The sequence below is a fragment of the Labrus bergylta genome, chromosome 9 (assembly GCF_963930695.1).
Source record: "Labrus bergylta chromosome 9, fLabBer1.1, whole genome shotgun sequence".
NCBI lineage: Eukaryota > Metazoa > Chordata > Actinopteri > Labriformes > Labridae > Labrus > Labrus bergylta.
Genome location: NC_089203.1, coordinates 11,641,450 through 11,654,150, shown reverse-complemented (window position 1 = coordinate 11,654,150; position 12,701 = coordinate 11,641,450). Strand labels below are relative to the sequence as shown.

At 43.0% G+C, this 12,701-nt stretch overlaps 1 protein-coding gene across 3 annotated transcripts in view; it reads left to right on the top strand.

The window, feature by feature from the left end:
- Window positions 1-12,701, top strand: part of gria3b (glutamate receptor, ionotropic, AMPA 3b) — an 86,196-nt gene that overhangs the window by 57,948 nt on the left and 15,547 nt on the right. For all 3 annotated transcript variants that reach the window (XR_010666842.1, XM_065958469.1, XM_065958470.1), the window contains exons 6-12: window positions 962-1,123; window positions 1,869-2,036; window positions 2,532-2,636; window positions 4,722-4,826; window positions 6,659-6,865; window positions 9,024-9,397; window positions 9,888-10,086. Coding sequence is in view for 2 of the 3 variants with exons in the window: in XM_065958469.1 (XP_065814541.1) it covers window positions 962-1,123; window positions 1,869-2,036; window positions 2,532-2,636; window positions 4,722-4,826; window positions 6,659-6,865; window positions 9,024-9,397; window positions 9,888-10,086 (1,320 nt within the window). In the remaining variant the exon portion in view is untranslated. The remainder of the gene's footprint in view (window positions 1-961; window positions 1,124-1,868; window positions 2,037-2,531; window positions 2,637-4,721; window positions 4,827-6,658; window positions 6,866-9,023; window positions 9,398-9,887; window positions 10,087-12,701) is intronic.

The window sequence follows — 12,701 nt, the reverse complement described above, 5'->3', positions numbered from 1 at the left end:
GGTTTTAATGGTTTCTGCTCATGCTTTATCAATCACAAGCTGACGGCCAGACTGCTTTTAATATTCAACTAAATGAATATATTCATTTTGGAGTTTAAATGAATGTCCTAAGCAATATATAAACATCGTTTAACCTTTTTAAACGTCTTTGGAGAGAAGCCATCTCCTGTTCGTCCAAGTCCGCAGAGGGAAATGTTCATTTAGCCTTGATATAAGCATGAGCATTTTAAAGCGGAGGATGGCCCCTCTCTCTCTCTCACTCTCTCTCGCTCTCTCTCTCTCACTCTCTCTCTCTCTCTCTCTCTCTCTCGCTCTCTCTCTCTCACTCTCTCTCTCTCTCTCTCTCTCTCTCTCGCTCTCTCTCTCTCACTCTCTCTCTCTCACTCTCTCTCTCTCTCTCTCTCTCTCTCGCTCTCTCTTTCTCTCTGCGAGATCCCCTGCTGCTGTTTCCTCGACTTTAGAAGATGTGATTATGCAGCAGTCAGACACATGTCCTTGCACGCCATGACACAATGCCGCACTTAAAAAACAGCAATTTGGCCATAAAAAGAAATAACTTCATGTCATGGCTCCAGGGTGGAGAGGGGAATTTAAAAGGCAGCTGGAGCAGCAGAGGTTTTTCAAATGCATTAGATTTTTTTTTTTTTTTAAATAGAAAGCGTACTGAATATAATTAGGCCAGCTGGTTCAAGTAAAATATTTAGACTTGTACGTGATTCTGACACAAAGTTTAAAGCATCTACTGGCAGGTTGTTTGTCATTAAATAAGTCAAGTTACGCAGCAAAGTGTGGAGAGAAACATTTAGGGTAATGGCAAACACATGTGGCTCTTTCATACACTTGACAATAAAGTGCACCTCGCACCCCACCCCCAAACATGAGAGCAAATATGTTATGGTTTAGCAAAAGTAAGATTAAAATTCAAGAAGTCCTCATCTCCTTCCTTTTTGTCTCATCTCAGGGATTCACTAATGTGAGCTTGGACAAAGTCTTCGCAGGTGGAGCCAACATTTCAGGGTTTCAGATTGTCAACCCTGAGAACCCGATCGTGCAGCAGTTTATGCAGCGCTGGGAGCGGCTAGATGAAAGAGAATTCCCAGAAGCCCGAAACACTCCTCTGAAGGTACTCTGCTTTGCAAGGCCCTTTCATTGCACATGCAGAACACAGCGATCATCCCGTCTGAAGTGCTCTCTATCTCTTCCTCGCCTCCTCTCATCCTTCTGTTTGCCTTTGTCATTACCTCTTTTTCCTCCCACCCCTTTGCTTCCTCCTCTTTGCCTCGCATCCTTCTCAGTAATCAATATATTGATAGGCGGTGCAAGGCAAGGTTATATCGCCGCTTCAATTTACATCTAATTAAACAATGATCAAGAAAGAAATGGATTTTGAATGGCATTTAATTAGATTTTGTCATGGTGCAGTGGTCAACAAACAAGTGGCTCAGACCTCAGCGGTGGAAAGGTCAAGCAAAGTTGGAAGGGAAGTGCGTGGGAGATAAAATCACGCATTAATGTTAAGTTTTCTCCCAAACTAGGCAGGAAAAGTTTTAAAAGCTTTTTTTTAAATCAGATCTGTTCAATCAATCTTTTTTATTATCTTGTCAGTATTAGAGCGTGCACCAAACTGACCTGAACTCCTGGCAAATTTTGTGCTATGACTTGTACAAATATAGCAATAAACAGGATCAAATAATCATATTCTAACATTTTAGTCATTGTGGTTAAATTCAGTTTTACTTGCAGACATGAACAACCTGAGTGCTTTAGTATAAAAACATTCATCTCCTTGCACACAGTTCTTGTCTCACCCTGTGTTCTGCTGGGTTTTTTTTTTTTGTTGTGTTTTTTTCTGTCTTTTTTCTGTACAGTACACTTCAGCTCTTACCCACGATGCCATCTTGGTGATAGCAGAGGCCTTCAGGTACCTGCGGCGCCAACGTGTGGATGTCTCTCGCCGGGGCAGCGCCGGAGACTGCCTAGCCAATCCGGCTGTACCTTGGAGCCAAGGCATCGACATTGAGAGAGCTCTCAAAACGGTAGGAGTGGAGGGAAGAGTAAAGGAGAGGGAGAAAGAGAGAGAGAGTGTGAGAGAGAGAGAGAGAGTGGCAAGCTGATAACCAAAGAAAAGGCTGGGAGAAGTGAAGCAAAGATAGCAAGTGAGAGTGTGATAAAGATGGAAAGTGACAGAGAGAAGGGGAGAGAGTGCAGAGCCGTTCTCCTCCCTCTGCCCCCCCGATATCTGTTCACAGAGCTCACTCAAATCCAGGCCCTCATTACCATAAAACTACATCTTTTATTAAAGCGTATCCAGTTCATCATTTGATTAACAGACTGCAAGCACTCCAGCGGCTCCATAGACACGAGCACCTTAATACCAGCTATATGCAAAGTGATGGCTATCCTCTATGTCTGTGTGTGTGTGTGTGTGTGTGTGTGTGTGTGTGTGTGTGTGTGTGTGTGTGTGTGTGTGTGTGTGTGTGTGTGTGTGTGTGTGTGTGTGTGTGTGTGTGTCTGTCTGTCCCTCATGGCAGGTCCAAGTGCATGGCATGACAGGCAACATCCAGTTTGACAACTATGGCCGCAGGACCAACTATACCATTGATGTTTATGAGATGAAAACAGGTGGGCCAAGGAAGGTAAGTCTGAAGGTTGGCCTCCATCAACTCGCATCCATCAGCTGTCAGATCCAGATTTAATCTTTATAGAAACACAGCAAACAGCTGGCACACATCAAGGTTTGGTTTATTACACGTCCGAATCATGGAATTTGGCCAAAGTGCAATTTTAAATGACTCATTGATCAACTGTGCTAAGCTAAAAAGCTCGGTGAATGTGAGCCACATGTTCAGGGTTGCAAAAACGTAGCAAAACTTGACTATTTTTAGAAAAAATAAAAAAATAAAATCTTGTTAGGTTGAAATAGAAAGCCTTTTCAATTCTTTTAATAAGTATTTTTGCTGTCATCTGGGACCAGCAGGGGCTGACAGAACAGTGCAGCGTTACACTGATTGCCTTTCTCTCTCCCCTCCTGTAGTAGCACTGATGAGCAACACAAGCCCCACAAATCACACCCAGTCTGCAATCTGATAACTGAAAACTGTCCTATCAAAAGAATGATATGAGTCTATTTCCAATCTTCAGGAGAGCACAGATCTGATTCCACAGTAATTACCATTCAAATAACCAATTACTATAAAGAGGATCCAAGAATTCCTCTGGCTCCTCTTCAAAATGGTAATTCCCTGCAGTGCGTTCACATTATAACCGGTACCACATGATGACCTCTGGTTTTATTTCACAACCTCACCGAGTTCCAGGAGACAGCTGTGAATTACTCGTTAGCTGGATAAGTGTGGGCTAGGTCCGATGTGACGTGTGATTATTCCGCCTGCCTCCCAGGGCCTCTGACGCCCCACAGTTCAGTTAGCATTGCGATGGCCTTAGAGACATTCTCAATGCAGCCAATCAGAGACGGAGAGAACAGGGAGAAAAAGAGGTCAGGGAGAGAGAGAGGAAGAGTGAGGGATGGAGGGAAGATGAGACAAGCCGGGCAGCAGTTTGTCAGGACCTGGAGCCCCGCTCACCCCGCTGACAGTTAGAGGATGAAGGTTCTTAGCTGTGACTGTCATAAGTGATGTATGGGCTGATATCCGTCCCAGCTGCTCAGGGTGAGATCAGGACTTTGCCTCTGGAGCAGCACTCCATGACACAGCCTCCCTACAGTCCCATCCCCCGAGCTGCTCCTCTCAAATATCACTCTCGGACAACAGCCAGGAATCAACATTAAGCGCTCTCTCCAGTCTGGCGGGTGCACTAACTACATCCACAGTTTGTGAGCTCAGTTCTCGAGCTGTAGTTTGACAAGTTTGCTGCTTTCTAGCGCCTCCACTTGGCTGTTTAAAAACTGTGCACTCTTGTACACCTGTCTGGCTCAAGCATTTTAAGATCTGAGACGGAAAAATGCATACCAGATGTGACGGGGGAAAACCTTAGCCAGCAACAGTTAGACTATTGGCAGCAACATATGCAACATGTTTCATCGTGAGCCAGAGAAGCCATTATTTCAGATGGGCAAACAAACACTTGACATTGGTTTGACTTAAGCATCTGTACAGCAGAATGCAGAGTAACTGCAATGGCAGGACTGTGCAGAAGAAATGTTGGAGCCACTGAAATATTATGCTAAATTATTAAACGTGTATGCAGTTCACAGGCCTGGGTATCAATTATTTACCATAAAACCTGGGAAGCTGGAGGTGGGAGGGATTGAAGTTGTCTGCCGTATGCTCATGCATTTCAAGCTCTTGCACATTTGGCTATTTGAATGGATAAAACATGTATATTTTTCTAATATCTTTGATCATGACACTTACTGCATGTTGATTGAGAATTACAACTCTGTTTCTTGCATGCATAGTTTACTTGGCCCCTTCTTCTGCTTTAGTATTCTGCTCATTCACTGCTATTTTGGTCGAACTTAAGGGCAGAGACAGAAGGCCTCTGGGAAATGAAGTGCTGTTTTAATGAGCCCTGCATCATGGCAGATCCCAATAAAAGTTTGCCTTGTACCTGCTGTATGCCCATTTACAAAGCATCAAATGTCTAATGTTGAGGGTGGGGGAATTTTTGTGACTATAAGTGTATTTATCACTCAGTTTTATTCATCAGAGAACAATCATAATGTAAAAAATATCAACTTAACCCTTGCTTTTCCTTTGCAGATCGGGTACTGGAACGAGTACGCACGATTTGTAAATATTATGGACCCGCAGGTTTCCAACGACTCCTCAGTGGAAAACCGAACGATTGTGGTCACTACTATTATGGTACACTTTCCATGCAGTTTTAAATGTTTCACATATTCTGCCACTCAAGGTCATGGTGTTGATTCCAATGGGTGATACATTCTGTCCTGGGCGGGTAGAACCACATCTTTTTTGTGTTGCTTTCCATCCACTCACTACATGTTGAAACAGTCAATCCCGAAGGGGGGAGTGTTTCAACTGTATCCGTGTGGGTGTCAAAGCATTTTGATTTTCCATACTTCAGTGGCCTGTCGTAGCAGTGACATCACAATAATGGTATAAATGATAATGGTTGACTCCATCAATTATAAAACGCATACAAACGCATACGTAAGTAGACCTGTCTGTCCTCATCAAGTAAATGTTCACTGACACTCGGGATAGACTGGCCGAAGAATGACTAGAGGATCATACTGCAATGGTTGCACAAGCTGGGCAAAGCAAAATAAGCAGTATTGGAGGAGGGATACAAAGGTGCGGTATATATTTCCTGGTTATCGCCTCTCCAATCTATTTTGTATTGCTCCTACATGAGTTCTGTGTTGAAGTATAACTTCCAGGCAGTGATTTAGGAAACATAATATTCCCAGACAATATGAGAAACCAACAAAAAGCCTCACATTTATTGATTTCCAAATGGATTTACTCAACTTAATGTTTCAGGCTATTGGAAAGCTTCCTTTGGGAATGTATTATGGCATTATAATTACCTGATGCAGTACTTCAGTCTCTGCAAACAAACAGCTTGAAATAATAAAGAAAAAAACGTAATGAGGATCTTTGGTATTCATGCACAGTTAGTTTCCATTTGTATTCCAAGGCGTGATCCGGCGTCACTCAATATCAAGAGGAAACGTTTAACATGTCAAGATGAGAATTACAGTCAGGAGGTAAACACGTGTTAACTGGAGGAAACACTCAGTGGATCCGAGGTGAGGGGATACGTTCAGCACAGAACAAACAAACCATTGCTCTCCTACTTGCACTATAATTGTATGTGGCTGTAATGACAATGCCTGCTCTCCCGAGCGGTCCTATTGTTTGTTAATGATGATGTGCTCAGTAAGAGACAAGACGAGCTGCACCGGCGTTTTTGAAAAAGGAGAAGGAAACTAGCACGCTCCCGCTCTCCTCATGTAATTATTTTATTTATAAAGACTTCCTTTTTCTTTTCTTTTCTTTTTTTTTTTTTTTGCATTTGTATGGTAGGGAAATAACAGCTCTTTACCTTATTTATCCTGGAATGAAACAGCCTTTTAAGTGCGCATTGGTGCTTGAACATGTTGAGATACTCTGGGCACTATCTGATCCCTCTCCTGTCACTGGCATTTACTTACGACACCCATCCCCATTCCCATCCCCACCCACCTCTGAGCTGACCCACACCTTGCCCACCAATGACTCACAGCCCTGTTAAAACTCATTCTGGCCTTCTGTCTTCTCCTAAAGACATTACAAACTTTGTTCTTCCTTGCCTTAACCCTTCCATTTTTGTGCCGTAGAGTTGCACCCTTTGGCTTGAATGGGTTGGGTGCATTGGTGCTCGGTGTCTGCTGGCTGCCACGGCTTGATGAAAGCAGCGCGACCACAGGATCTCGCTGCTGTTATCAGTGTTTATCAATGTGTGCATTCGCGGGGCTTCATTTGTATATGCATGACTGCATGGATGTGATCATTGCAGCTTAAAACGTTTTTTAATCTCTCCGTGTGTGTGTGTGTGTGTGTGTGTGTGTGGGGGACTGTGTGCAAGAGTGCATGGGCACATATGAGTGCATGTAAGCATATTTCTGTATTACTCAATGTGTGTGCCAGGGCATGGGAGTGAATAAACCAGCGTGTGTTTAAATCAACAGGAAGCTCCTTATGTGATGTACAAGAAAAATTATATGCATCTGGATGGGAATGACAGATATGAAGGCTACTGCGTCGATTTAGCATCTGAGATTGCCAAACATGTTGGAATTAAGTACAAACTGTCTATTGTAATGGATGGGAAGTACGGAGCCCGAGACCCCGAGACCAAGACGTGGAACGGGATGGTGGGTGAACTGGTCTATGGGGTGAGTACTGGGAGCCTCGATTTCGCTGATTACATGACAGTTTGCAAGGAACTTCAACATGAGAGGAGACCTCATTTTTCTGTCTTAAGGTTATCACCAACCCGTTATGAGCTCATCAGCTTTTGCCCAGTTCAAAGTCTAACGCTGTCTGTCTCAGCTGTGAGTGAATCTGTCAAATGCAGCCTCGAGCATTGGGGGGGAGTTGGTGATCATCTTGAGACGGAGAAAATGAAATCATTTCTCAGTGCTGTTCATTGCAATTAATCTTTCTTGCTTAGCCTAGAAAACTCTCTCTCTTACAGTCCAAACAGAGGTAGGTACTGTACATGAAAACAATGAGTCCATATGGCAAACACACTGTAATCACTTTGATGAATGAAAGATTGTATGCCTTTGAAGTGATTGTGTAATTATGTTCGATGTTTGATGTGTATGATGAATATGCCACGTTGTAAATTCACAGCTGAGAAAATCAGCTTCAGGATCAACAGCTAAATGGCTGCTTGCGGTTTGAGACAACAAGATCCATATGTGTTGTGCTCCATAAAGCTTGAACCTCTCACATTAGGGAAGGGTCACCCCGTGTTTTACATCTGACGGAGTTCTGCATACAGGCTCTTGCAACACCTCGAGGACTCCTAAATGAATCCCACAACCCCACCCACTCTCACCTTTCTCCCCATTCAACGAAGCCACAATGGTTGAACAGGGGGCCAAATACAAAATGCATGAGGGTTAGGCTTCCTCATCTGTTCAATTTCCCAACTATCAGCCTGAGAGATTGCTCGGTTTGATGTGCTATCGCCACCGAATTATCTTTCAAATGGGAAAAGTCCACTCCCTGCAGATGGAGGTGAAAAAAATATCCCCATCCCGTCGCTGTCAAGTCTTTCCAAGCCTGTAATTTTACAGCAGGTGGGCCGAGACTAATAGTTTTGTACATTCTGACCTTTTGACCAGTAAATTAATTTGATTTTAGTTGTCTTTTAAAGGTTAAGCCCGAGGCTGCTCTTTATTGCTTTGTTTCTCTCGCCATTGATTGAGTGCTGCTTGCACCTGCACCAGGATTAAATGGTTATAGCCCTCCACATTGTTGTGTTGACAGGGTAAAGAAAACAGTCATGTTTATTGAGCCTATTTGTGTTGCACCGAGTTTGACCTTGTAAGAAACATTTTCTGCCTCGTGCCTCTTCAATCCAATCTTTTTCTCGATTTCAACATAAAGACGACACAATACAAAGAAATGTCCTTCACGGAGTGCCTGCTTTGAAGAGGAGCAGTTATTTAATTAATCACACACGCAAGCTGCAGTAACACTGTCTAATGTGATTAATTATTTTCTTCTGCCTTTACAAAGAAACCCATTGTGATTTCCAAAAAGGGCAGCACCATCTCTGTGGATGTGTTTTGATAACAGTGTGATTGAAGCTGCAGAGCAAAGGAGGGAGATAAAGAGAAACAGCTTGGAAAATGAGACAAATAAAGCTAATGCCAGAGTAAGCTGTGTTTGGGAAATCCAGCTTACCCAATGCCATGAGAAGAAGTTCAAGCAGCCACGGTTTGCTGATCTTTTGTGTGCAATAACCTTTTTTGCTGTACATTCTGCAGTTTCAATTACAGCCAATTTAATGACAAAGTTACACTTGTTATGAAGACGTCAGACAACCCACTACTTTCTTTTATTATGCAGTTTTAATGAAACAGTTCAATTATTGAAACAGCCAGATTCTCATAGCAAGATGGGTTATAAACTGACTATTTTAAGGCAGTTTATAATAAAAAAGTGTTCTGCCTCGGTTGTCTCTTTGGGTCCTGATGAATTTGGTAAACGTGACTGAAACATTTCTTCTCCCTCAGTGGATTTCTTTCCAAGCTGTCTCTCTGGCAGTGGCATTGTTAGCTTTCACTCGTTTTTCACCTCTCAATGTCTTAACATGTTGATGAAATATCAGATTGATTTTACAGTTAAAAACTCAGATTTAAATCTGCTTTGCTGTGTGTGTGTGTTTGCCTTATTTCCTATAATTATGAGTGAAATGTGTGATAACATTGTTTTATTCTGCCCTTCCAGCTGCAGACATTCACACACACATTTAAAATGACCCCTTTCATAATGCAGGTCATGACTAATGCTCGCTGTGCATGTCCCTGTTTCCAGAGAGCAGATATAGCTGTTGCACCTCTCACCATTACTCTGGTTCGAGAGGAGGTGATAGACTTTTCCAAGCCCTTTATGAGCTTGGGCATCTCCATTATGATAAAGAAGCCACAAAAGTCCAAGCCCGGTGTGTTCTCCTTCCTGGACCCGCTGGCCTATGAGATCTGGATGTGTATAGTGTTTGCCTATATTGGGGTGAGCGTTGTCCTGTTCCTGGTCAGTCGGTTCAGTCCATACGAGTGGAACCTGGACGAACAGGATGAGACCAAAGACCCCCAGACACCGCCCGATCCTCCCAATGACTTTGGCATCTTCAATTCTCTCTGGTTCTCTCTGGGGGCCTTCATGCAGCAGGGCTGTGACATCTCCCCAAGGTGGGTCAGCTCCAGTAGCTCCAGGAGTGGACAAAAACAAAAATACTACTGCATGATTTTTTGCAAGTGATGGGATGCACTTTAATAAGTACACATTTCATGTCCTCTCCTTTAGGTGCTCATTTGAAGCTAAGCTCTATTTGCATTTACTGCAACTATTATACCTATAATTGAGTTTGTCAGTTTGTGTGCTGAAAATACCATCAGCAAAAGGATTTAATCAATATTTTCCCAAGCCTAGGAAATCAACTTTGACCGTGTTTGAGAGCCAATTAAAGGCTTGGACTAGAGCACATTTAAAAACAACTTGTACTACTTTCCTTGCAAATGTGCTTTTGAAAGAGCTGTCGCACTGATGTGATTTAAAAGAGAATTCTGATGACCGAATAAATTGGGTACATGGAACACAAGTTGTAGATCTTTGAAAGGCACCACATGGCACCGTTTAATGACTCTCTGTGTTTCCTTGCCATCAACCTTCCTCTTGTAGGTCTCTATCGGGGCGTATCGTCGGTGGTGTGTGGTGGTTCTTCACCCTCATCATCATCTCCTCCTACACAGCCAACCTGGCTGCCTTCCTGACAGTGGAGAGGATGGTCTCTCCTATTGAAAGTGCTGAGGATTTGGCCAAGCAGACAGAGATAGCATATGGCACTCTAGACGCAGGCTCCACAAAGGAGTTTTTCAGGGTGAGTAGAAGAAGAAGGACTTATTTTAAAAACATGCACACACAGCATCACAAATCAGAGTTCCTTTGCTCTTAGCTCAAATGGAAAGACACCTAAACGTTTTGCACTCAGGCTCACTGCATCATAAATACTACTTTGTGTAAATGTCCTTGATAAACTCTTCCTTGCAGCTTTTCCATTTTGTACCTTCAGTTCAACACTCTTGACCTGTACAAGATTGGTCCAAATGAGGCATGTTGACAGAGAAGCGGTTCTTGAACTCTTATGACACCAACGTGAAATTTATGCGGCAGTACTGCAGCGTGCAACCTTGAGGCGCTGGGGCTGTCAGCAGAAAGTGTGATAACAACGTGGAAGACTCAGAGGTGATAAAAACAGGAGGCTAATCAAAGCACCCACATCAGGCTCAAACTCTGAAGGGTCAGCTCATGAAATATAATTAGCCAGCCTGCCATGGCTGGCAAATTGGACCTGATGAAGAAGAGCCCTGCAGGTCAAAACAGCACGGTCTGAATAACGGTTCAGATGGAATAAGCAATATGTCTATCGGCATGAGGGACTTGCCCGGCAATTAAGCCATAAATTAACTAAAATCTGAAGCAAGACTGTATTAGTATTTGAAAGACAGCCACATACTCTCAATGCAGGAGTTAAACAGCCCTGCGTATCTTTAAGGACATCAACATCCTGCTGATAAATTCATAGTTGCTTTAGCTGGTGGCGTAGTGACATTGGCGTTCATATCCTTTGCATTTGCAGAGCAATAAGTAGAAAAATAATTAATGAAACAGCACTCTCTCTCTCTTTCTCTCTTTCTCTCTGTGACGACGAGGAGGCAATATGACAGTTTTTTATCTTAGGCTCCCTCATTACTCATCAGCAGGAGAGGAACAATTCATATGTTTCACAGCTGCAGCCTGTTGGCAGAAAGAGCTATTCATTTGTATTACCCCTGGGTTGGATTGTTCAGAACAACAAATGCAAAATCAAATCCATGTTTTAAGTGACAAAAAGGACAAGATAGAGCCTGCAGAGTTGGATGCTTAAAAGGGCGTTTTAAAAGGCTGTTCAGTCTAGCTGTAGAGCTGGTAGAGCTTCAGAAATGTAACACACGACAAACATGACAGCAGCACTTTATTCTCTACAGCACCTTACAAAGCCTGTCATCACTGCTCCTTCGTCAGGGAAGAGGATCAGGTGTATATACAGAATATGTCTTTGTGCTGCAGACATGATGGATGCCAATTACAGATTAGGTTTCCAGCCTGACAATGAGGCCACTCTAGGTTCTGCAGGTAGAACAATCTGAGAGGTGGTCGCGGGGTTGCTCGATTCTGTATTCTGAATAATGAGTGTCCTAGTTACATCCCCAAAGTCTTCAAATAGGAAATGACATGTGTGAACCACCATTTCAAGGGACTTTTAATTAAAGCTGTGCAGGGCTGACAAGCCAAAAAACACACTGATTAATAGGAGTTAAAGTTCTATTTCAGATCTGTTTCTCTGGAAATACATTCAGGCTTAATTAGACGCATACGGCATCAGCCAGCTGGAAATTTTAAATCAAGTTCGATGTTTCAAACGAGACATATGTCATCATCTCTGCCACTCAACAAAAACTTTGAATTTTTAATGATTTCACCTGGTTTATCCAAAGCTGCCTGAAAAGTATTCCTATTGCATATTGGTCCCTGTAGAAAAAAAGAAAAGAAAATTCTGCCTACTTTCAAAGTAGAAGTTATGATCTGGCACCATAAACTTGCCTTTTAGAAAGTTCTTGTGTTGGCATTTTTCATATTTTTGAATCAGTTATATTATCTCATCTTCTTCTGTGGAATTAGATTTTCCTCAAGGTTGATTTTTTTTTTTTTGCAGCTGCTGATAAACTGACAGTTTTGACACACGGCTTATTACCTGACAGTGACAGTTTTCACATTACGGCGAGTGTCTTCATCTGCAGTGGGAGTGAGGAGAAGCTGTAGGGAAGTTTTTTGAAAAAGAGGTGTTAGAGTAGATCCCCTTTGAAAGTCTTCATTCTGCTTCTCACAACCAAGTAGGACAGCTGGCCTGGGAGCGCATCTACGTGTCCACTGAGAGCCTGTGTGGCTCTAGGCGCTTGGCAGTGCGACTCAACCCGCACTTGTCTCCTCTATGCTCAGACTACCCTGACTGTTTGGATGCTCTGTCCTCCCCTGTCTTCAGTCTATCTTTTGCTTTACGTTGAGACAATGTGAGATAGCTTCAAGCTTTGTGCCGCTTTCCCTCCACGTAGTAGCTGTCATGTGCCGCTGCACAACTGTGGTTTGTTTCATTACGTCGATTCCCCCTCCATGAATCTCTTCGTGCAGTCCGTTAAATATTTGTATTTGGGATGATTAGAAAATGATGAGTTGTACCAGCAGGGCCATGTTTGTCCTCTTGATGTGGTTTTATTCCATCAAACAGCTTGGCTAACTTACACTTAGACATGTACATTGAAAGAGAAGCTGGATGGTAATAATGGCTGAGATGATGAAATGGGCTGATGTGGCTGTTTAATTACGTGTAAAGACCGGGGTGAGACCATCAAAGACAACCACATTGCTGTCCCATCATGCACCTCATTAAACAGCGTA